The sequence below is a fragment of the Panulirus ornatus genome, chromosome 55, assembly GCF_036320965.1.
Source record: "Panulirus ornatus isolate Po-2019 chromosome 55, ASM3632096v1, whole genome shotgun sequence".
In the NCBI taxonomy this organism is placed as follows: domain Eukaryota; kingdom Metazoa; phylum Arthropoda; class Malacostraca; order Decapoda; family Palinuridae; genus Panulirus; species Panulirus ornatus.
Window position 1 is genome coordinate 35,721,175 of NC_092278.1, and position 22,707 is coordinate 35,743,881.

The 22,707-nt window shown below is 37.7% G+C and overlaps 2 protein-coding genes across 6 annotated transcripts in view; both read right to left on the minus strand.

Moving 5' to 3' along the window:
* The window catches only part of LOC139765689 (glycoprotein-N-acetylgalactosamine 3-beta-galactosyltransferase 1-like), a 47,031-nt gene extending 40,826 nt beyond the window's left edge, over positions 1 to 6,205 (minus strand). For 2 of the 4 annotated variants that reach the window (XM_071693449.1, XM_071693445.1), the window contains exon 1: positions 6,071 to 6,205. The gene's annotated coding sequence lies outside the window, so the exon portion shown is untranslated. The other 2 variants (XM_071693446.1, XM_071693447.1) reach the window with 2 other exon arrangements.
* Positions 6,206 to 8,928: 2,723 nt separating this feature from the next.
* Positions 8,929 to 22,707, minus strand: part of LOC139765691 (rhomboid-related protein 4-like) — a 34,597-nt gene continuing 20,818 nt past the window's right edge. The window contains exons 3-8 of one of the 2 annotated variants that reach the window (XM_071693452.1): positions 21,007 to 21,194; positions 20,682 to 20,821; positions 17,997 to 18,155; positions 15,814 to 15,951; positions 14,930 to 15,034; positions 8,929 to 12,122 (exon numbers count right to left, since the gene is read on the minus strand). In XM_071693452.1, the coding sequence (XP_071549553.1) occupies positions 12,046 to 12,122; positions 14,930 to 15,034; positions 15,814 to 15,951; positions 17,997 to 18,155; positions 20,682 to 20,821; positions 21,007 to 21,194 (807 nt within the window). In that variant the 3' untranslated portion in view covers positions 8,929 to 12,045. The remainder of the gene's footprint in view (positions 12,123 to 14,929; positions 15,035 to 15,813; positions 15,952 to 17,996; positions 18,156 to 20,681; positions 20,822 to 21,006; positions 21,195 to 22,707) is intronic. The other variant, XM_071693453.1, reaches the window with a different exon arrangement.

The following is a 22,707-nucleotide window of genomic DNA, read 5'->3' on the forward strand; positions in this document are numbered from 1 at the left end:
ACATCGTTCCAATTCACCCTATTCCTTGCACACCTTTCACCCTCCTGCATGTTCAGGCCCCAATGACTCAAAATCTTTTTCACTCCATCTTTCCACCTCCACTTTGGTCTCCCACTTCTCCTCGTCCCCTTCACCTCTGACACATATATCCTCTTGGTCAATCTTCCTCACTCATTCTCTCCATGCGACCAAACCATTTCAAAACACCCTCTTCTGCTCTCTCAACCACACTCTTTTTATTACTACACATCTCTCTTACCCTATTATTACTTAATCGAACCACCTCATACCACATACTGTCCTCAAGCATCTCATTTCCAGCACATCCACCCTCCTCCGCACAACTCTATCCATAGCCCATGCCTCGCAACCATACTACATTGTTGGAACCACTATACCTTCAAACATACCCTTTTTGCTTTCCGCAATACTGTTCTCAACTTCCACACATTCTTCAATGCTCCCAAAATTTTCACCCCCTCCCCCACCCTATGATTTACTTCCACTTCCATGGTTCCATCTTCTGCCAAATCCACTTCCAGATATCTAAAACACTTCACTTCCTCCAGTTTTTCTCCATTCAAACTTACCTCCCAACTGACTTGACCCTCAACCCTACTGCACCTAATAACCTTGCTCTTATTCACATTTACTCTCAACTTTCTTCTTTCACACACTTTACAAAACTCAGTCACCAGCTTCTGCACTTTCTCACGTGAATCAGCCACCAACGCTGTATCATCAGCGAACAACTGACTCCCTTCCCAAGCTCTCTCATCCAAAACAGACTGCACACTTTCCCCTCTTTCCAAAACCTTTGCATTCACCTCCCTAACAACCCCATCCATAAACAAATTAAACAACCATCGAGATATCAGACACCCCTGCCGCAAACCTACATTCACTGAGAACCAATCACTTTCCTCTCTTCCTACACGTACACATGCCTTACATCCTCGATAAAAACTTTTCACTGCTTTTCTAACAACTTGCCTCCTACACCATATATTATTAGTACCTTCCACAGAGCATCTCTATCAACTCTATCATATGCCTTCTCCAGATCCATAAATGCTACATACAAATCCATTTGCTTTTCTAAGTATTTCTCACATACATTTTTCAAAGCAAACACCTGATCCACACGTCCTCTACCACTTCTGAAACCAAACTGCTCTTCCCCAATCTGATGCTCTGTACATGCCTTCACCCTCTCAATCAACACCCTCCCATATAATTTACCAGGAATACTCAACAAACTTATACCTCTGTAATTTGAGCACTCACATCTGTCCCCTTTGCCTTTGTTCAATGGCACTATGCAAGCATTCCGCTAATCGTCAGGCACCTCACCATGAATCATACATACATTATTAAATAACCTTACCAACAAGTCAACAATACAGTCACCCCCCTTTTTAATAAGTTCCACTGCAATGCCATCCAAACCCGCGGCCTTGCCGGCTTTCATCTTCTGCAAAGCTTTTACTACTTCTCTCTGTTTACCAAATCATCCTCCCTAACCCTCTCACTTTGCACACCACCTTGACCAAAACACCCTATATCTGCCACTCTATCATCAAACACATTCAACAAACCTTCAAAATACTCACTCCATCTCCTTCTCACATCATATCCCCATTAGCCCCCTTCACTGAAGTTCCCATTTGTTCCGTTGTCTTGTGCACTTTATTTACCTCCTTCCAAAACATCTTTTTATTCTTCCTAAAATTTAATGATACTCTCTCACCCCAACTCTCATTTGCCCTCTTTTTCACCTCTTGCACCTTTCTCTTGACCTCCTGCCTCTTTCTTTTATACATCTCCCGCTCATTTGCATTTTTTCCCTGCAAAAATCGTCTAAATGCCTCTCTCTTCTCTTTCAATAATAATCTTACTTCTTCATCCCACCACTCACTCCCCTTTACTTTAAGATATTCTTATCCAACAAGAGATTTCTTCACGTAGATGCAATATTCTTTACACTTAAGGATTCAAAAATTGCCCTGGTTATAAAAGAAGCAGGATCAGAATCTTTTTTTTTTTTTTATCAAAAATGGTTATTTTTGATTTCGCTTTTTTGAATGGGCATTCATTGAGTTTATTTTGCAAAGAGAGAAGTCAGGACATACTAAGAAAAGTAATATTTCTATGATAATTCTGTCTTATATTAGTCACTAAAGGTACTACTTGATTACTATATCTATGCTTTGGTGAATTTGAAAAACACTCTAAGTACTTAATTAACTTATCTACCTATACAACACTTGTTTCACATGATCCTTAGTACAATATTATGAGTACTGAGCAAAGGTCACTGAATTGTTGAGATCTACTTTTTCCATATATAGTTTTCTTGAAAAAAATAAAAAAATCTGGTCTCAAGCAATATAATCATTCAAATAAAGATAGACAGTTTTATATCACAAGTGATTTTCTCCCGATTAAACAGTAGTACATTTCTTTTCTTACAATCTGCAGCAGTGAAAAGAAATCTGAAACCATTATCAAAAAGACCACTAATTATTTTCAAACTCAGTTAGTTAGGTAGCCCTGTAAATATAATTTTCATCATATATGAGGAATGATCAGATATCTTTGGGGTACTGTGACAGCAAATTCATCATCAGGCAGATTCCACATTCAGTAAATCAAACATTATCCTACAAAAGCAGTTGATTTAATGAAAATATATGGGAGGGCATAAGTTCATGATAAGAGGGTCTCACATAACAGAAGAAATTACTATATAAATATAATCCAAACTGTATCAAGATCAGTGCGAACAGAATTAGCAGTAACAGAAAAGGGGGCCAAGTGAGGATATTCCCTCAAAGACTCAGTCCTCTGTTCTTAAACCTACCTTGCTAATGTGAGAAATGGTGAATATGTATACATAAAAAAAAAGAATAACAGCAAGAAACAGAGAACATGCTCCTTACCTATACAGATATGAACTGAAGAAGCATATGGGTGATAAACAAAAAGAGCTTTCTACTGATTTTGTCAGAAAATACTTCTCATCTTCAGAAAAAGTCCTCTGAGAATTTGAGAGCATTTGCCATCACAGGGATTAAAACATCATCTTTTTCCCTAAAGTAAGGTGTATCAAACAGGGTTTTACCCTTTTTGACCATCCTGACATCTGAGACCCAACATAAACCAAACTGCCCTGGTCTGTTATCTCACTAGCATGATAACTGTGGTGGTGCCTTCCGGCCTCCAACCCTCCTCATTTTCTTGTTCGCATTTCTATACTGTAAATTTGCTGACCTTTACTTTCATCACATTTCTACACAGTAAATTTGCTGACCTTTACTTTCATCAGTCAGTTTTTTCTTTTTTTTCACTTTTTGACTGTTTCTGCCCTGCAAAAATGTCATAAATGTATCCTTATCTTTTGTTTGTTCTGGATGACATGAGCTGTAAGTATTCTTTTCTTTCTTTAGACTTCATGGTCTGTGGTAATGCATCTGGCAGGCTGGGCTAGACAACTAAAAGTTCACTGCACTGATGCTGTGGTCTTTATGACTTTGCCTGAGTCTAACTTTTGTAATTTTGTTTAAAGAAGTTTGTTTACTCATCAATTATCTTTTCTTGTATGCTTAAAATCATGGGCCTTTTAGTAGTTTTGTTTCCACAGACTTCTGTAGTGATCGATAGTATAGCCATCAAAATGATTTATAATGTACTTGGTTTGTTTTTCTTTTATGTTAGGTAAAATATTGCAAATACATTAGTAATACATGTCGTATACCTTTGATTTTTTTTATAAATTACAAGACAATCGATACTCCTGAACAAGGAATGACATGTTTCTTGCTCTTACACAGGGACATTACAGATGGCTGTCATAAGATGCAAGTACATTAGTCCCACTAAAGATGCTTCCTCCTACCTTCTCTCTGTGATGGTCCACCAGATAGCTCCCTCCACTAATCTGTTACAGGTGTGGCTTCTAGTGTGTCTGCTTGACATATGTTTCCAGTGAGATCATCTTGTATCACTTCATCAGTAGGGGAGACAGAAACAGACCACAAGGCTAATGAAGCTAAGAGGCCAATAACAATGCATGGTTGATGTTGTATGGTAACAGTCTGAGAACACCTAACCAGAAACCTCTACTCTGAGATTCTCCATCACCCAACAAACACAACAATGACAAAAACACATACATCAAAATGCCCTGACACGCACTAAACAACTGCCTTCCCAACCCAATCTTAAAAACCACCTTGACAGAAGTTTACCTATCAAAATGGCTAGAGTGACAGCTGTCATCATTTCATATTTTGTAAATTTTGTTTTACGCATTTAAGCTATCATGGTTGCACTGAAGTTGGACAAATAATCAAGCAAGCTAGCAATCAATACATCATCGCTCAACTATGATTTTAGTGATTGTAAGAATGGGCTGAGATCATTACAAAAAACTAGTAAATACACATTATAATCACAAAAAATGCCATAATGAAATTACATACACATCAAAAGCATTGGAGATATTTTATATAAGGTTGATTTTATCCTAATGTAAAATTCAAGTGCACTAAGACACAGTACAAACAAGTAGGTGACACCACCTGGGGAGATGCATCAAGTTGTTTGGAGCACTTCAGTATCTTACCAATATAATCCACAACACTTTTTATTTCTCCCCAGGTAAATCATAGTCTATATGCATTGTTTTCTAGTTGTTTCTTTTTTATTTAATAGTATTCTTTCAATTCATAAGATTAATAAGAGCTTTACGGCAAAATTATCATATTTTCTTACTTGTCTTTTTATAACAAATACTACCATAACAACTTATCTGAATACATCTGATACAACTTTGATGGCATGCTACATGTTATTCTGATACACCCTGACAAATACTAGGGTTCTGTCACAACCTTCAATATTTACTGGTACCAGTATTCTGTAAGAGTCTAGTTCAGCTCCATTTTAGCTCTGGATACTGAGTGACTGTATCCTACAATGGTAGAGGTGTATTCAAAAAATGAAATAAAAATCGTGGAAAATCAAGTTGAGCATTTTCTTTAGCAATGTATGATAAAGTAATAACAATGAGGATACAGTATGGCATATCAGGGAAAATACAGGGTTAATGAGTAAAAAAGTAGGTAGAATACATGAAGATGATCAATAAACCTTACCTAACCTTGCTTACTAGAAGAATGATCTTAGAAATATACCAACATGAAATATGCCTACAGCTAGGGACTGCATGTCTAATTGCTGCATGATCTTAATGACGCCATTTGGAGGCAACAGAACAATACTCAATCATGGGATTGATCGGTATATTTCAACCAGAATATCAAACTTAAGATTAAATCTTGATCACAAGGAAGACCGAGTCTTTAATAAGTCTTTAATAAGTGTTTTATTAACTTTTAAACTAATCAACCCAACATTTTCCCCAACATACTACTGCCTTACTCAGTATCAATCAGTACAAAACAATAAGACAAATCAATCTTCCACATGCATATCTGAAATGATAAAAAGCAGTGTACAGTTAAAAACAATGTAAAGCACTTGATGATCTTAACGTGATTATAACTAACCTTAACACTTCAACTGGGGCTAGTAATTGTGCTTAGCTACTGAATATTAGTTTTTAGTCATTGTGAAGGCATTCTATTCTATAGCTAGCTCACCTATATCTTAATATTGTCCATAATCTATACTCTGTGGCATCAAATCAATCTGAAACTAAACTAATAAAACGTGTTCATCGTCCATGTACCTTGCCAAAATAAACTCCATCACTCACGTAAAACATAAATCAGTCTTTTCCCCAAAAACTACCTTCGTTGCAGAGCTAAACCGAACTAAGGCCCCGTAATCTTTCTTCAACGTCTCTGTGATCTAAGTGACAGATGAGGTATTACATAAGTGGGCAGCTACAGGCGGCGTGGTGGGAGGAGACAACTGTCTTACAACTGATCTCCGCTCCGGGCAGACGCTGCCTCCGATGATGCTCGCCCTCTTACCACACCCTTCCTTTACTACCCACAGCCATGATACCCTCTCCAGATCATTCCTACTATGCTATCATTACCTGTTATACATCCTCGTCGTTTATGAGTGACAAATGAAGTAAGCGGGTGAAACAATGACACCAAATTAGCTACCCAACTAACGCAGCAGTGTACACACATCTGCTTATCGAGCTAGGGATTAGCGACTTAAGATGCTACCGAACTTTAAAGTAGTTTATATGCAGTTTATTACTGAAATCTGTTGTGATTTAATATAAGAAATTATAATATGATCATCTTACTTTCCATCATTCATTTCATATAATGTAATACAAATAATGTTTACGCTTGTAGTTCTCTTTGTACCTTTCGATTTGAAATTACCTACAGTTATTGTAAAACAATGTACGATTACGTCATTAACTTTGTTAATAACTTATTTCATAGGTAATGAATCTTAGAGGGATTTTCGTACTGATTCTCAATGTTTCCAAAGCACCTAAGGGAGTGGCACGTTCGTTTTCTTCTCATCCTTCCTTCGGCTTTTCCGGTTCTTTGTTCAAATGCATAGTTTTCTTGCTAGTCCTTTCATCACGGAATCGTTGATGAAGGGACCTGTCTTGTCACCTACATATAAAGTTTCTCTGGGCTAAAGATTGACTTATGACTTGAATACCCATGTCCATTATCTTCCTAAAAAGGTTTAGGGTAACAACCTCCTTTCATCCCCTTCTTCAGACTATTACATCAGTTTACAACTCGTTGTGGGAAATCTATTGTCTAGTATCTACCCTTTCTTGAACGCTTCGTATACATGTTCTCTTGTATCTTCAGCCACCATACCTGAACGGTTGTTTCCTCATGGATTACGACATACCCGTTATCATTATAACTCAGGAAGTACAATTTCATCTTTATTATTTACTTAATATTCTCAGAGAATCAAATCACCCATCACTTATACCTTGCCTCTTACATCAAAACTACTGACACTCACTTAGCTGCTCCCATAACACTTTCCTCTCATGATCTCACGGCCAAGTGCATAAGCACTTATCATCACCTGTCTCACCGTCTACTTTCATTTTTACTCATCAGTCCAAAAGCTACCTCCTTACACTCTTTCAAACACTCTCACAACTCCTGCTTCAGTGGTGTTACTCCTTTAACTCCTGTCCTCTCAACAACCCGACTTTACTCCTAAGACATTTAGAAATCATTCATCCCTTTACCCTTAAGCTGTGTTTCACTTACAGCCAGACAATTCTGGTTTCTTTCCTCAAACATACTATTTATTTCTCCTCTTGGTTACATCCACACACATTAAAATCCAAGTCTGAGCTTTCGACATGCTGTCCCTGGACTGAGCTATGGTAAACCATGGAAAGGTCTATGAGGTCTGGTTGTGGATAAGGAGCTGTGGTTTCAGTGCACTATATGACAGCAAGAGATTGGATTAGAGTAAATGTGGCCTTTTCTCATCTGTTCCTGGTACTACCTCGCTAATGTTTGTCATCATCCATTCCCAGTACTACCACACCCAACAGCATTCAGCATCACTAGCCTTGTTTCAGCGAGGTAGCACCAGGAAAATAGACAAAAAAGGCCACATTTGTTCACACTCAGTATCTAGCAGTCATGTGTAATGCACCGAAACCACAGCTCGATATCCACATCGAGGCCCCACAGAACTTTCCATAGTTTATCCCAGACGTTTCACATGACCTGGATCAGTGCAATGACAGCAAGTTGCCTCTGGTATACCAAGTTGTTCCAATTCCCTCTATTCCTTGCATGCCTCTCACTCTATGTTTAGGCCCCCAATCACTCAAAATATTTTTCACTCAATCTTTCCACCTCCAATTTAGTCTCTCACTTCTTGTTCCCTCCACATCTGACAAATATATCCTAATGTCAACCTTTACTCACCCAGACATCACAACAGCTGCCCCTCTTAGCGCATTTACATCCGAATCTCTCTTTTACACGCATATCAAGTAATATGTAATCTAATAATGACCTTTGACCATCTCTCCTACTCACATTTGTATACTTCCATATCTCTCTCTTTCTAAACCAGGTATTCCCAATCACCAGTCTTTTTTCTGCACACAAATCTACAAGCTCTTCATTTCCATTTACAGCAATGAATACCCCATGTGCACCAATTATACCCTCAAATGCCACATTACTCACCCTCGTATTCAAATCACCCATCACTAACACCTGTTCTTGTGCACCAAAACTGCTGATGCACTTATCAGCTGCTCCCAAAACACTTGCCTCTAACAATATTTCTTCTTATAACCAGGTGCATAAGCACCAATAATCACCAATCTCGCACCATCCACTTTCAGTTTTACCAACATCAATCTCGAATTTACTTCCATGCACTCTATCACACACTCCCACAACTCCTGCTTCAGGACTAGTGCTACTCCTTCCTTAGCTCTTGTCCTCTTACTAACAGCATGACTTCACTCCGAAGACATTTCCAAACCATTCTTCCTCTTTACCCATGAGCTTCATTTCACTCAGAGCCAGAACATCCAGGTTTCCCTCATCAAACATACTGCCTCTCCTTTCCTCTTATCTTGGTTACTTCCACACATATTCAGACACCCAAACTTGAGCCTTCAAGGAGGATGAGCACTCCCCAGTTGACTTGTACTCTATTTCCTCTTTAAGAAATTGAAATGCAAAAAAGAGGGGAGAATGTTGGGTAGAAGAGAATGGTGAGAGGAAGTGAGCATGGTAAGGAAACTTGGGTAAAGAAATACTAGGAGAGAGTGAGTGTACAATGGCAAAAGGTGAGAGCAAATGAAGAGAAGGGAGTGGGTTAGGAATGGGATGTATTTAGAGAAGCAGCGATGGCATGTGGAAAAAATTAGTGAAATAGGTACAAAATGATAGTCATGTGGAAAATGAAACACAAAGCTTCAAACACTTCCATTAGTATTCACTTCATCCAGGATACAGAGAGAACAAATGTAGGAAGGTTTTGCAGACACATGGGCCAGGTAAGGCTGCTGACCCTATCAGGTGAGGGTCAGCTAAAGATCAGGTACGAATTGTGACCACCTAAAGGGTCATATCGTGGATTAGGTTATGAACTTTCACAGGTTCACAATTCTTTTGATAATTAGAGGGTACAGGTCATATATGCCTAGATTGATGCTTTGTTTGTTTTGAAAACTATATTCATTTATTTATTTGGTTTGTCGCTGTCTCCTGTGTTAGCGAGGTAGCGCAAGGAAACAGACGTAAGAATGGCCCAACCCACCCACATACACATGTATATACATACACGTCCACACATGCAAATATACATACCTATACATCTCAACATATACATATATATATACACACAAAGACATATACATATATACACATGTACATAATTCATACTGTCTGCCTTTATTCATTCCCATTGCCACCTTGCCACACATACAATAACAACCCCCTCCCTCCTCGTGTGTGAGGTAGCGTGTGTGTGTGTGTGTGTGTTGAAATGCATATATTTGCATATGTGCACGTATGGGCATCTATGTACATAAATGTGCTTCCCCGCACTCCCTCGCTGACACAGGAAACAGCAACTAAGTATAATACAATATATTTATTTATTTATTTATCTTGCTTTGTCGCTGCGTTTGCAAGGTAGCGCAAGGAAACAGACGAAAGAAATGGCCCAACCCACCCCCATACACATGCATATACACACATGCAAATATACACACCCATACATCTCAATGTATGCATAAATATACACACACAGACACATACATATATACACATGCACACAATTCACACTGCCTTTATTCATTCCCATCGCCACCTCGCCACACATGGAATAACATCCCCCTCCCCCCTCATGTGTGCGAGGTAGCGCTAGGAAAAGACAACAAAGGCCCCATTCGTTCACACTCAGTCTCTAGCTGTCATGTAATAATGCCTGAAACCATAGCTCCCTTTCCACATCCAGGCCCCACAGAACTTTCCATGGTTTACCCCAGACGCTTCACATGCCCTAGTTCAATCCACTGACAGCACATCGACCCCGGTATACCACATCGTTCCAATTCACTCTATTCCTTGCACGCCTTTCACCCTCCTGCATGTTTAGGCCCCGATCACTTAAAATTTTTTTCACTCCATCTTTCCACCTCCAATTTGGTCTCCCACTTCTCCTCATTCCCTCCACCTATGACACATATATCCTCTTGGTCAATCTTTCCTCACTCATTCTCTCCATGTGACCAAACCATTTCAAAACACCCTCTTCTGCTCTCTCAACCACACTCTTTTTATTACCACACATCTCTCTTACCCTATTATTACTTACTCGATCAAACCACCTCACACTACATATTGTCCTCAAACATCTCATTTCCAGCACATCCACCCTCCTCCGCACAACTCTATCCATAGCCCACACCCGCAACCATATAACGTTGTTGGAACCACTAATCCTTCAAACATACCCATTTTTGCTTTCCGAGATAATGTTCTCGACTTCCACACATTCTTCAATGCTCCCAGAATTTTCGCCCCCTCCCCCACCCTGTGATTCACTTCCGCTTCCATGGTTCCATCCACTGCCAAATCCACTCCCAGATATCTAAAACACTTCACTTCCTCCAGTTTTTCTCCATTCAAACTTATCTCCCAATTGACTTGACCCTCAACCCTACTGTACCTAATAACCTTGCTCTTACTCACATTTACTCTCAGCTTTCTTCTTTCACACACTTTACCAAACTCAGTCACCAGCTTCTGCACTTTCTCACATGAATCAGCCACCAGTGCTGTATCATCAGCGAACAACAACTGACTCACTTCCCAAGCCCTCTCATCCACAACACACTGCATACTTGCCCCTCTTTCCAAAATTCTTGCATTCACCTCCCTAACAACCCCATCCATAAACAAATTAAACAACCATGGAGACATCACACACCCCTGCCGCAAACCTACATTCACTGATAACCAATCACTTTCCTCTCTTCCTACACGTACACATGCCTTACATCCTCGATAAAAACTTTTCATTGCTTCTAACAACTTGCCTCCCGCACCATATATTCTTAATACCTTCCACAGAGCATCTCTATCAACTCTATCATATGCCTTCTCCAGATCCATAAATGCTACATACAAATCCATTTGCTTTTCTAAGTATTTCTCACATACATTCTTCAAAGCAAACACCTGATCCACACACCCTCTACCACTTCTGAAACTACACTACTCCTCCGCAATCTGATGCTCTGTACATGCCTTCCCCCTCTCAATCAATACCCTCCCATATAATTTCCCAGGAATACTCAACAAACTTATACCTCTGTAATATGAGCACTCACTTTTATCCCCTTTGCCTTTGTACTATGACACTATGCAAGCATTCACCAATGCTCAGGCACCTCACTATGAGTCTTACATACATTGAATTACAATATAACAGTAAAAGAAAAGCTAGTCATATGTATTTTCTTCTAGCATTCACATGCCATGATCATCACGTAATGAGGATTCTCTTTATCTTATAATTATTTTCCCCTAAGCATGGTCAAAGCACATAACCTTGAAGAGAGAAATCTTCATTAACTAAGGGTTATCTGCCTTTGTGCGCAGATCAGACATCCCGACACAGCTTAGGTTCTCTATCAGTAATAAATGTTGATGAAGAAACCTCTTTGAAGATCACTAATAAGTACAGGAAAGAATGCAAGCAAATAAAACACAGCTACTGTACAACAAATAACTTTTGGTGTTTTCAAGTGTAATAACTCTAACATAAAAGTTCACACAAATACATTCCTCATCTAAATGTAAGACAGTGGGCTACTTACTTAGACTGTCAGTTTCAATTTTCTTGCATCTTTTTTATCAGGATTTTGCCAGCTAATCCACTGACACTAATACAATGGCTGCAAATTTCATCTTGTCACTAAAACAAAACACAACAGAAAATTTTAGAGAAAATCTATAAGTATATCATGTCACAACCTAACTGAAATTTCTGTAACACAGAAAATTATTTGTTTTTTGAATATCAATACTGGAACCTCCATAACCTACGCTGCCGCAATTCTTCTTCACTAGGAAGAGGATTAGATGCTCCATCACCATCTGAAATCCAATACAAACCAAATTACTTCTAATGCTGTCTTTAAGAAGAAGAAGAAGAAGAAAGAAAGAAAAAAACTTTCTAGTTCATAATATAATATACTCATTTAGAGTGGTGGCTACATCACTAAAGATGGAACAAACACTCCACCATGCAAGCGTCATCTACATTCTTTCCTATCACCAGTTCCCTGTTGCATTATCATAAATGCCACATAAAGATCCTGCTTCTCAAAGTATTTCTCACACAAATTCTTCTAGGCAAACATGCAAACATCTGATCCAGAGCTCCTCTACCTTTCTTAAAACCACACTGCTCCTTTCTTAATCTGATCTGTGCATGTAACCATATTTTCAATCACCACTCACCCATACAACTTATCATTAAACTCAACAAATGTATACTTCCGTAATTCAAAGATTCCCTTTTGTATCCCTAGCATTTATACAGTGACACTATAAAAGTATTCTGTTTACATTCAGGCACTCTACCAGAATCCATAAACACGAGGACAATCCTAGTAAACAAAGAACACCACAGTCACCCCCTTTCTTAAGAAATTCAACTACAGTCTCATCCACTTTGCAACACTTTATCTCATGCAAGGCTTTCACTGCTGCCTCTCTTTTCACCAAATCACTTACTATGACTCCCTCACTTTACATACCTTTGATAATTAATCAAATTAAAGAAATATTTTTTGTAAGTATCCCATAACATCTTCATTTGTCCTCCTACCACACAAAAAGCCTTAACTATGCCTTTAATATCTGGGATTCTAGCCTTTAAAGATTATGACCCATTGGCATCATTTCCATAGACTGACTGATTATCAATGATTACAACCTTTTAAGTCTTCATCCCACTACTTGACTAAGATAAGGCAAGCTGGAGGCATGCAATCATTCGTGCTCCTTAAAACATTTCACCAAGACAAGCGAGACCTTTTGGTGCCTAGGAAAAGAAAGTATGAATTGCAGTATTCCATCCACTGACAAACTTTTGATGTAATACGGAGTGGCTTTGATGGGTGTCAAATTATATAACTTATCTGCTGTAATGGTGTGGCCAACATACTTTTCTTGGAAGAATCTTACCAGAAAATATGAAAATAACAGGAGATTCAAGCTTTTGTGTAAAGTACATGTTTGTACAATACACAGAGGGAGTTTTACACTCATGGGGCACTGTGCCTGGATCTAGAAATAAGTCTAACAAACTTAACTAATATGTGCAACTGTTACACTAACAATGCACAACTCTCGAAATAATAATAATAATAATTCCTATTAGACAAGGAAAGCTGAAAGCATGCCAATACATACCTGGTAATTAATTCCTTTGCTTCAATAATTTCTAACTACTGCTCATTAAGAAAAGAGGGGATAAAACAAAAAGCTGTCATTCACATGAAAGCTGAGTTGGAACGTGGTACAGTTATGTTTTCCTTAAGTATATGTCAATAGCTAAAAATATTAATTGATTCAAAGTAATGAAGGAACCAAAATACCTGATTAAATAGAATTCTCACCATGCTAACACACCACCTCACACCAAACTAAGACATTTTCATGCTGCCTTACCCTCAGATTTTCATGTCTAGCTTCAAAAGTGTGTTGAAATCAAAATCCATTTTGTACCCTCAATTCACAGAAATTTAATTACTTACAGTCAGTTAACTATATAAAACTCTCACATCACAAGAGACTAGTCAGTCATGATCAACTTCTTTCTTTAATCCTTTTCAATGCAGCCGGTAAATTTATGATTTCTCTCATTTTTCTCCATACCTTACAGAGGGTACAGATAAAAATTCCCACTTTCTGAAATACCTCATGGTACTGGAATGCAAATCTTAGTGTACATGTCTGATGCCATACATCATGTGCTGCTACAAAGTAGACTGGAAATGTTTTCCCTCTAAAGTTTACTTACCCTTAAGAGTTGCACATGAACATAGCACTGTCATGGCAGTGGAGAAAAATTATGATAATAATTCTATTTAATTATATACTCCAAGTATCCCTTTATGGGGCTCCTGCAGTTTCAAGGCTCTACTACATCCACTAGTAAGGGAATGATGGACTCCTTTGGAATGAGAAATCCCTCAACAAGACCGTATTCCTTTTTGGTGTAGTGATGATAATACAACTTTACAAAAGGTAACTTTCCACTAAAACACTAACACACACTATTGTCCTGGTGTAACATAAGCAAAGAAATGCAATAATATACTCATAGTTCTGACAGCAGTGGCTTACCCCAGCTGAAGGCATGCATCATCTGACACCTCAAAGCAATATTATAAAGCACTTAATCCAAATGAGTTTAACAGTTTCATGATCAAGGATAACTACTCTGTTCACGACAACATTCAAAATCAGAATTATTAAAATTTTTTGAATTTTCAAAAATCCACAGAACAAGAGATAAGAGCAGGGTTAGAAGCCCACTTCAATGAAAGGGTTAATGCAAATCTCCTAACTTTCTTACCTTTGCTATGTCTGAAATTTTGAGTCTCAGTGAAAACAATGGGAACAATAGAGATGATGGATCACTGCCAAATTCTGATTTCAAATCTAAAAAGTCCCATTCTCGCCTTATCTTTTCTAACACGACTGACTTTCTTGACAGCTTTCGGTGTCTATAGTAGCAGACATCACATAACTGCAATGTATCCCATAACCCTGCATAGCTGGCATGTGACAGTTTCATGACTGAAACAAGTTTTTGTTGTGATCAGTATTTTGTCTTGAAGAACTGTAGCGTAATACACAAACTATTAAAAAATAATGAATGTCATGCTTACCAGCTTCATATGGCTCATTCATTTGTGAATATTGTTCTCCCTGGTACTGAGAGCCATAATCAAAATTCCAACCATACTGTTGCCTTGAATATTCTGGTGATGGCCCTGTAATTCAAAACTTCAAGTCATGAACACAAAATGGCAGTTCTCCTTTTAATGTTGCTCTTTCTACATAATTCATGCAATTAATTGCATCTGAATGATTAAAGTATTTGTAGTTTTCTTCAACAATTTTGGACACCATATTTCAAACATAATGGGATATTCTTTATAATCTAATTTCAGTTTTGAAGAATAGTTGATGGACATGATAAAAAATCATTAGTTTATATTTTGGATCAAATGTTTGAAAAAACAATCATGAAAAAATGCGAAAATGGTCCTGAAAAAATTACAGTACATAAGCTACTTTTATATCAGATGTATCCCTGAAAATAAAAGGGGGCTGAAAAAAAAGGGTAAGTGGCATCAATCACCAACTATCTCCTGCTTCAGAGTACAAAAATAACTTCAAGTTCTACATTAACAGAATACATGTACAGGTATTCACTGCTTAATATATTATCATTTTAAAGTAGCTGAGATATTAGGAAACTAATATGGTGAAGATAGCACTTGACTGAGTTCACCACAGGTGTTTATTGTAGTGTGTAATAACACTTCTAGAGTTGGAACACTCTGACTCAACATGCCCCCAGTGAGGCATGCACACTAGCCACAATTAATACTTAAAAAATGCAATGATATTCATATATACATATTCAATGTCATTCTGAAGCACAACCAATGATTCACTTATTCAGCTCATCATTTGACCCTTTTAACATGTTGGGTAATTAATAATAAAACTTTTATTTCACTTTTAACTAAACTTTAATTCTTACTTTGATGGGGACGTGGGCCAGCTGTACTTCGCGTGTATGCTGGTTCATTAAAGGCATTTAGTCCTGATATGATGCTATGCACAGAATTTACCAGTAACTTGAGTGGGCCCAAAATATAAGCAGATCCCACTAATATACCTGTGAAGAGATCAAATTTAAAATGATAGAGGAAAAATTCTAAAGTCATATATCTAACAATCCTATAATAATGCCATCTTGTAATATCAGGTTACATGCCAATGGATGTTTGCAATATGGATCAATAACCATTGTCATAACAAGACTGCCAAGCTAGTTATCATAGAATCTATAGCTTTGGCATGAGACTGGAACCTTGGAGAAAAAAAACAATTTGATCCCATTTCATACTGAAGCAAAGGCATCAATCTCCAACACTGATTTTATCTCACTCACATTAAATGGTTTAGTGACAGTGACGGGTAAAAATATCAGCTTCAACAAATGAAAGACCTTCCTCAACAGAAACCATGGTACTCATCATCTGTCTTGGGCTAATTAAGGATGCTCTAGCTGGCTGAAAGAAAAATTGGGTGGATGTCACCAACTGTTAAAACAACAAATGAAAATTAAAACAGGACTGCCCCATACATAGCATAAAAGATATTTGTGTCACCCAATGTACTGCCAATCATAAAGAAAAATAATGAACTTATTACCTGGCAAATATCTGAATGCCATGACATTTGTCTTTGTCAAATACATCTATATTATAAGTTTCAGCTTCCCATCATTTAAACCCTTGAGAAAATAAAACAAAATAATATGCAAATTCATACAGGTACACGCCCTAAAATCTAATGACTTCATTATATCCATGGATAACTATGGTGTAAATATTTAGTTTTGTATCAAATACTGTTCTAGAGTTACATGCTCATAAGAATGTGTCCACAGAAAGACAAACCAACTCCAAAGTTGGTCTGATACATAGTTGATGACATTCAACCCAAACAAAAGGAATATAATTTGGATGGGACAAAGTGAAAGAAGCCCACAATATGATTACTTCCAAGTAAGAAATAAGCTTTATGATTAGAGTGCAAGAAGAACCTTGTTATGAAAATCATCCTTATCTGCTGTCAGTCACACATTAATACCTCTCAAAATGAGGTATGTTCATATGGATTTGTTTCCTTCAACCATTATAAATCATATGAGGCTAATAGATACTTATTTACAGCAACTTATTATGACTTACAAGAAACGACTTAAAACAACTTAGAAGACAAAGGATGTCGGTCATACTTCTCTGAAGTGCAGGAACAAGAAGTGGCTAAGTGCTACCAGACACCTCACCTCTAAGCTATGACTTCACAGTCCTTGCAGGCTGCTGTATGGTTGTGTGTAAGATCATGCTGGCCTCATATGACTGAAGATGGCTGTGGGAGGTAAAATCCTCATGGATACAACTATTTTGAGGGGTTAAAGTCTTTTAATCCTCCAATGAGTAGATGCTCCCTCAGATGCTCATACAGCTCTGTCCCTGAAGAACAGGGAAAACTTCCCCAACCTTTGCTAGAAGCACCTCTTATCACATGGAGGTTCATTTCTCAAGATTTTCTAAGAAATAATAAAAAAGGATGCCAAACTTGAAACCAAAGAAGACAGGTAAAATCACAGTTGATGACCTACTGGCATTAACATATCCTTGTGATTAGACCATGTGTGCAATCAACTAAATTATTAGAGATGAGAGTTTTGATATGACTAAATATATGATAGGGACTAAATACATACTATATAGATCTAACTACAGACTTGACTCATTTCCTATAAATGGACTTTTCTGTCAAAGCATTTAAAATCATTCTTATTCTCAGTTGCACTATAAGACAAAATGGGACTGGAAAAAAAAAAAAAAAAAAAAAAAAAAAAAAAAAAAAAAAAACCTTAAATGGTAAATTTTTCAATACTCTGGAAGATGTGTACTGGCAAGTGCTGAATTTTTTTTCCAAAATTCAATCATGCTACAGCTTTGTCACTAAAAGAAACTTGATGATACATTATACTTAAGCAAGAATACAAACTATGAATATGTAACAAGTGGAAGATAAATACTTCTTTGCCATAAGCATCCTGAAATCCATCCTGAAAGTATTCAAATAATGAAAGGATATAGTATATGCTCTACCCTATCTAAAACAATGCACTGATACACTCACCTGCCAGATGCCCGATGAAGGATGATCGAGGTACAAGAATGTGTATGACAAAAAGCTCTGCCCACACAGCATACTTTGATGGCACCATGATTCCATGTACATAATGAAAACCACTGCCTTCATAGTGAGTTGTTAATGCTTTTAATGCAAACAGCACACCTGAAAAATAAAAAGTACTAATCTAGACATACAAAAACATACATGCACACATTTTTTTTCATATTTGATTGCCGTTTCCTGCATTAGCAAGGTAACATCAGGAAACAGACGAAAAAAGACATAATCACTCACACACACATACATATATATATGCACATAAGTGCAAATATACATGTACATATTCATGCTTGCTTGCCTTAAACCATTTCCAGCGCCATCCCACCCCACAGGAAACAGCATCGCCACCACCTGTGTCAGCAAGGTAGCACCAGGAAACAGAAGAAGAAAGGCCACATTCATTCATATCTATACACGAGCACCAAAACCACAGCTCTCTATCTACATCCAGGCCCCATAGACCTCTCCATGGTTTACCCTGGACGTTTCACAAGCCCTAATTCAGTCTACTGACAGCATATTGACCCCGGTATACCACATCGTTCCAATATATTCAATGCATTCTTTTCACCCTCCTGCATGTTCAGGCCCCGAATGCTCAAAATCTTTTTCCATTCTTCCATCCTCAATTTGGTCTACCGGTTCTCCTGGTTCTCTTCAGTTCTGATACATATATCCTCTTTGTCAACCTTTTCTTAACTCATTCTCTCTATATATCCAAACCATTTTAACACACTTGCTCTCTCAACCACACACTTTTTATTTTGACACATTCTTACCCTTTCATTACTTGATCACACTACACCTTGTTCTCAAACATTTCATTTCCAACACATCCACTCTCCCCTGCTCAATCCTATGTTTAAAGGAATGGTAGTTTCAACAATGTTATATGGTTGTGAGGAATGGGCCATAGATAGGGTTGTGCAGAGGAGGGTGAATGTGTTGGAAATGAAATGTTTGAGGACAATATGTGGTGTGAGGTGGTTTGACCGAGTAAGTAATAAAAGGGTAAGTGTATGGAAATAAAAAGAGTATGGTTGAGGGAGCAGAAGAGGGTGCGTTGAAATGGTTTGGACATATGGAGAAAATGAGTGAGGAAAGATTGTCTAAGAGGATATATGTGTCAGAGGTGGAGGGAACAAGAAGCAGCAGGAGACCAAATTGGAGGTGGAAGGATGGAGTGAAAAAATTTTTTGAATGATTGGGGTCTAAACATACATGAGGGTGAGAGACATGCAAGGAATAGAGTGAATTGGAATGATGTGGTATACTGGGGTCGATGTGCTGTCAATGGACTGAACCAGGGCATGTGAAACATCTGGGGTATACCATGGAAAGGTCTGTGGGGCCTGGATGTGGATAGGGAGCTGTGGTTTCAGTGCATCAAACATGACAGCTAGAGACTGAGAGTGAATGAATGTGGCCCTTTTTGTCTGTTTTCCTGACACTACCTTAATGAAGCAGGGAGAAGCGATGCTGTTTCCTGTGGGGTGGGGTAGCGCCAGGAATGGATGAAGGCAAGCAATCATGAATATGTAGATGTGTATATATGTATACATCTGTGTATGAATATGTTTATATGAGTGTATATGGGCATATATGTATATGAGTGGTTGGGCCATTCTTCGTCTGTTTCATGGCACTACCTTGCTGACGTGGGAAACAGCGATTAAGTATAACAAAGAATATAAAAAAATAATTTTTCCATACATATTTGCCATTTCTGCATTAGTGAGGTAGCGTTAAGAACATAGGACTGAGCCTTGGCCCCATTCTCTGTTCCTTCTTTTGGAAAAGTCAAAACTGGAGGGGAGGACTTCTAGCCCCTGCTCCATCCCCTTTCAGTCACCTTCTACAACATGCAGGGAATATGCGGGAAGTTTTCCTTCTCTCCTATCATCATTTTTTGCATTAGCAATTCCCTGCATTAGAGTAATCTTAATAATATCTTTCACATTATATATCTAAATAGCCTACTATAAAATTTTCTTTCATAATCAATTACAGAAAAATTCATGAAAATCATAATTCTTACCTTAGGAACAAATCATATTATTTTCAATTTCTACATTTAATTTGGTTACTTTAAACTCTTTTTGGTCTTAAAAAACAGTGTCTCTATGCACCCCTCCATGTGATGTATACTAGTGAGTGAGCTGCTACAATCTTGAAATCAGCTTTTAACCAACCCAAGAATATTTTCAAAACAATATCTAAGAAATTTGCCACATCTCAAGCTGTTTTCTTCCTTGGCATTTCTTATGCCTACTTTAGCGATCTTAATTATGACAAGAGATAGTACATTTGTCATTACATCTAATACATTTTAAGCATGTTCTTAGTCCTTTATCCAAGTCTATATGACAGCATTTGGTAATGTGCATGTCAGAATGAAAATATATCCTGTCTTAATTATATACTCATAGATGTCATCATCCTAAAATATAACATTTCTTTGCCAATTCTCTCCTAAGTATCTATCATGATAATGTTTTGCCTTAAACATCTCGGGGCAATGTACAGAATTCGTGGTTAAATATTTTACTTTCTCATACAGTATTTTTGTGCTGGATGACCACACTGAACCAAAACAGATATGGGAAAACAGAAAAAGATGAACCAAACCTGAAAATCCAATTGCACACTGTTTCATATAGGAGTAAGTATGAAAAGCTTCAGTGGCTCCCCAAACAAGTCCAACATACGTTAGGCTTGTAGCTGCAGTAAAAACTACAAGAAGTATCAAGAACTTCAAAGAACCATATCTGAAATGAATGAAGTAGGAATCAGAATATTTCATAAATGGAATCAAAATCACAAGTGCCATGCTATTCTTCTTACAGGGTATATGAAGTTATCATTCGTTCTCCCCATTCCATACTGGCACAAAGTACCTTGAAATAAAAAAAAAAAACTGATAACAGTGAATTACAAAATCGGAACTCCTTACCGTCTTTCTAAGGACCTCCCCTTGAGTATTAAAGACGCCATATTGTAATAGAGATGGATATCATCTGCATGTTCAACTGCGGACAAAAAAAGTCGACGATAATCTTTATCCCGCAAGATGGCTTCTCCACTAAGACACATATCATATCTATCCCACGGTGGATTTATAATCCCCATGTAGAGGAGAGTCTGCCAAGAAAAAAAAATGAGATAATTGTGGTAAACCACATTTACTGAAATTCATCACCAAAAACAAGAATGGAGGATAGTGACATTAGAAAATAAGAGTATATTTCAGACAAAACAAGAATGGGTGAGGATATTTCAAAAAAGGCCCAGTCCTCTGTTCTTAACGCTACCTCGTTAACGCGGGAAATGGCGAATAGTTTAAAAAAAAAAAAAAATTCCGACAATGTGCTAAGTAGTAGTGTTTGTAAGGAAGAGGGAGTATACAGTTGAATTATCCCTTATGAATAAGAAAAAGACGAGAACAGCACATAAATGAAGCTCAGATCATTACATTAATGTTACGGAACATTAGTATATATCTGTCATCCTTAACATTAAAATCATAAATATGGCACATCATGTTTTGTTCATGGTGTTCTTGAAAATAAGTGTACATTAACAGAATAGTCTAAACGAATGCAGTAAGAGCATGAAGTAGCTATTTCGGGTACAGTGAAACATCTTTCATACGGCGTTCTATATAATTCAAAAACTCCAAATTACCCAGTTCGGCAAGTTTCCATAAGTTCAGAAAACCCACTCGACCATGAGGCGCTGTGGTCGTTTGAGTGCTCCAAACGATTCTCACCTGTATAAATGTTTACTTCAAGAATGTTATAATTCAATAAACAAAACTGTCAAGACAACTATACAAGTCAAAAATGGGGAATATTATTGTACATTCGAAGAATAGATCAATTCCTCGCGATTTCAGCCGGTCAACTTAATTTTAACAACAGGGTTCGCACGTGTCCGACTTACTGAGAAGTTTTGTAATCATCTATTTGTACAGTACTAATCATCTATTTGTACAGTACACACGGACAACAGTCTCAGAATGACCACTAGTGAACTTCAAAGAGGCTGGTATGATGTCATCCTATCAACTTTAAGGGTAAATATCATTTTTCTGTTGTGTGTACATTACACTTACAGCTCATGTAATTAACTGTAAAATGTAACTGAATAATCTATAAAAACAACCATAGACAAAAAAAAAAAAAAAACTACGTAAAAACAATATTAAATCGCTTCCTTACGATGAGTTCAGCCTATGTTGGGTATTATAACAGCTTGATGACCCATTCGGCTTAAGTAGCAACAAGTTTTTGAATGTTTTTTTTTTTTTTTTTTTTTATACTTTGTCGCTGTCTCCCGCGTTTGCGAGGTAGCGCAAGGAAACAGACGAAAGAAATGGCCCAACCCCCCCCATACACATGTATATACATACGTCCACACACGCAAATATACATACCTACACAGCTTTCCATGGTTTACCCCAGACGCTTCACATGCCTTGATTCAATCCACTGACAGCACGTCAACCCCGGTATACCACATCGATCCAATTCACTCTATTCCTTGCCCTCCTTTCACCCTCCTGCATGTTCAGGCCCCGATCACACAAAATCTTTTTCACTCCATCTTTCCACCTCCAATTTGGTCTCCCTCTTCTCCTCGTTCCCTCCACCTC